At 47.9% G+C, this 2293-nt stretch overlaps 1 protein-coding gene across 1 annotated transcript in view; it reads right to left on the minus strand.

Annotated features, from left to right (window-relative positions):
• Window positions 1-250: 250 nt before the first annotated feature.
• tnnt2c (troponin T2c, cardiac) overlaps window positions 251-2293 on the minus strand; it is a gene marked incomplete at its 5' end in the record, with an annotated part of 2909 nt that continues 866 nt past the window's right edge. Inside the window, 3 exon segments of the mRNA XM_080421380.1 lie at window positions 251-465; window positions 467-547; window positions 550-638. Of these exon segments, the coding sequence (XP_080277506.1) occupies window positions 379-465; window positions 467-547; window positions 550-638 (257 nt within the window). The 3' untranslated portion in view covers window positions 251-378.

Here is a 2293-nt window from a genome sequence, read left to right on the forward strand (position 1 = left end):
AGGACGACTTCACCCATTTTCAACTTTTCTTCATATAATTGGTCCTCACTAATGCTCATGATAAAATGGTACCATTTTATCATGAGCATTAGTGAGGACCAATTATATGAAGATACGTTGAAAATGGGTGAAGTCGTCCTTTAAGCTTACTGGTGATTGCTGGCACAAAATAAGTTGAAAGCAATACATTTTGAACCAAGCTGAATCTTACGTGTGCCCCCCCCCAAAAAAAAAGAAGAAAAAGAAAAAAAGGAAAAACTACATTTCATCTACAGACAATCCAGGGAAAATATCATACAAGTAGCCTAGGTATAAGTAGCCAAATAGTCCAAAAACAGAGATTGTCCGCGTTTGTTGTTGGGACAGCTGTCATGGCCATCATTTACACTCACTTCCAGGTGCAGACTTCCCCTTGGCAGACTTCCCCTTGGCTTTAGAGCCCTTAGAGTGGTCACTGACGCGGTTTGCGGAGCACGTGAATGTCATACTTCTGCCTCTTCAGCTTCTCGGCGAGCTCAAACTTCTCGGCGTGGAGCTGGTGGAGCATCACTGCCAGAGGTCACGTGCCTTCTCCGCCAACTTCTCCTGGCTGAGATGGTCTATGTTGAGGGGCTTAACGGGAACGTTCTCAACAGCGCCTTTTTCTTTCTCCTCGCGGGCCGTTAGCTTCTTGCCCCTTCTTGCCTGCTCTGCTTTTGCAGGTAACCCCCAATAGGACTTATTGGTGAAGATTTTCTTTTTCTTGGCTTCCTCCTCTGCGCGGATCTTGGCCGGCCTCCTCCTCCCGTCTCGATCGCTCCCCTGTCCAGGCGCTCTTGGCGCTCCTTGTCTTGCTCTTGACGGATTCTACTGCTGCTCCGAAGCGGTCGGTAGCGCGCTCCGGCAGCGCTCTATGCGGCTGAGCTAGCTGACCAGTCTTCTCCCTCACCTTCTGACGGTTGGTGAAATTGGAGCTCGATGAGGGACTGCAGGTCGGTGAAGTCCTTTTTCCAGCCTCTTTATGGTGGAGGCCATCGAAGTCTACCTTCTCGCGCGTCTGGCAGCTTGGAGAGGAGCGAAGTTAGGCATAAAGGCTGTCTTCTGCCGCGGCCTGGACTCTTCCTCGCCATGTTCCGGTCTCTTCCTGACCATCGGTGAGCTTCTCTTCTTCAGCTACATCCTCATGTTCTTCCTCCTCCTACCTCCTCCACCTCCTCCTCCTCCTCCTACCTCTTCATTCCTCCTCTTCCTCTTCTATCTGCTCCTCCTCTGACTGCCTCGTCCTCCTCCTGCTCGCAACTCCTCCACGATTCTCCTCAGTGTCTGACATGATGTTCACACGCTGTCTGAGGCAACAGTTCAGAGTAGATAGGACTGAGAGAGAGTATCACACAAAACCAGGCTGGTATCCTGAGCTGCACACAGAGGTGAGAATGAGGTGTTGGCCGGTGTGGCTTGGGGTTTTGAAGGTTCGGCCTGACCATGTTGACTGGGTGGCGCTGACCAAACTCTGCAGTCTAAAGGGTCGGCAGCAGGGGAGATTTTCAGACAGATGGTATGGAGTCTATTTTCACACACATTCACCAAAGTCTTGACACCCCCCTCACCCCCACTCATCCCCCCTAGACCCCTGCTCTCTACACGACCCCCTGGGAGCACACACACACTCCCTCCTCATCATTCCTTTGTAAGGACACATAGATGAGCGCCTATTTCAGAAACACAACAGATGCAATCTCACACACACGTCACACGTCACACACACACACACACTCACACACACCACACACACACACACACACACACACACACACACACACACACTTCACACACACACAACACACACACACACACACACACACACACACTCGTGCTCTCCAGGCTCTCCCACAAAGCAACAAATGTTCATCATTACATAGTTACATGCAGAGTCAGACTCTTCTACAAAATCATAAGATTTGACACAGAGAAAAGCTCTGGGGAAAGAATCCTTTGGGGAAAACTTCTGTCTGGAAGCAATAACAAAAGATTAACAGAAGAATAACAATAATTCTCTATGCAAACTAATGACTTTTTTTTTAAAAACTCTAATTAGGAAACATCCCTTCAGTAACCCAACCAAGACAGCTATTAACCCATTCGCAAAGGTTAGCTATCACTTAGAAATCTATTTTGCATAAGAATTTCCTTTAAAAAACAAAAAAGGCTAAAAGGCTTATCAAAGCCTGTGAACATTTGAAAAGGCCAGTACAGCTGTCACATTTTCAACCAGAAGAATTTCAAATTAGACCTGCACAGTGAATACATTTATTAC

This window comes from Gymnoscopelus braueri, assembly GCF_963280865.1.
Source record: "Gymnoscopelus braueri genome assembly, chromosome: 23".
In the NCBI taxonomy this organism is placed as follows: domain Eukaryota; kingdom Metazoa; phylum Chordata; class Actinopteri; order Myctophiformes; family Myctophidae; genus Gymnoscopelus; species Gymnoscopelus braueri.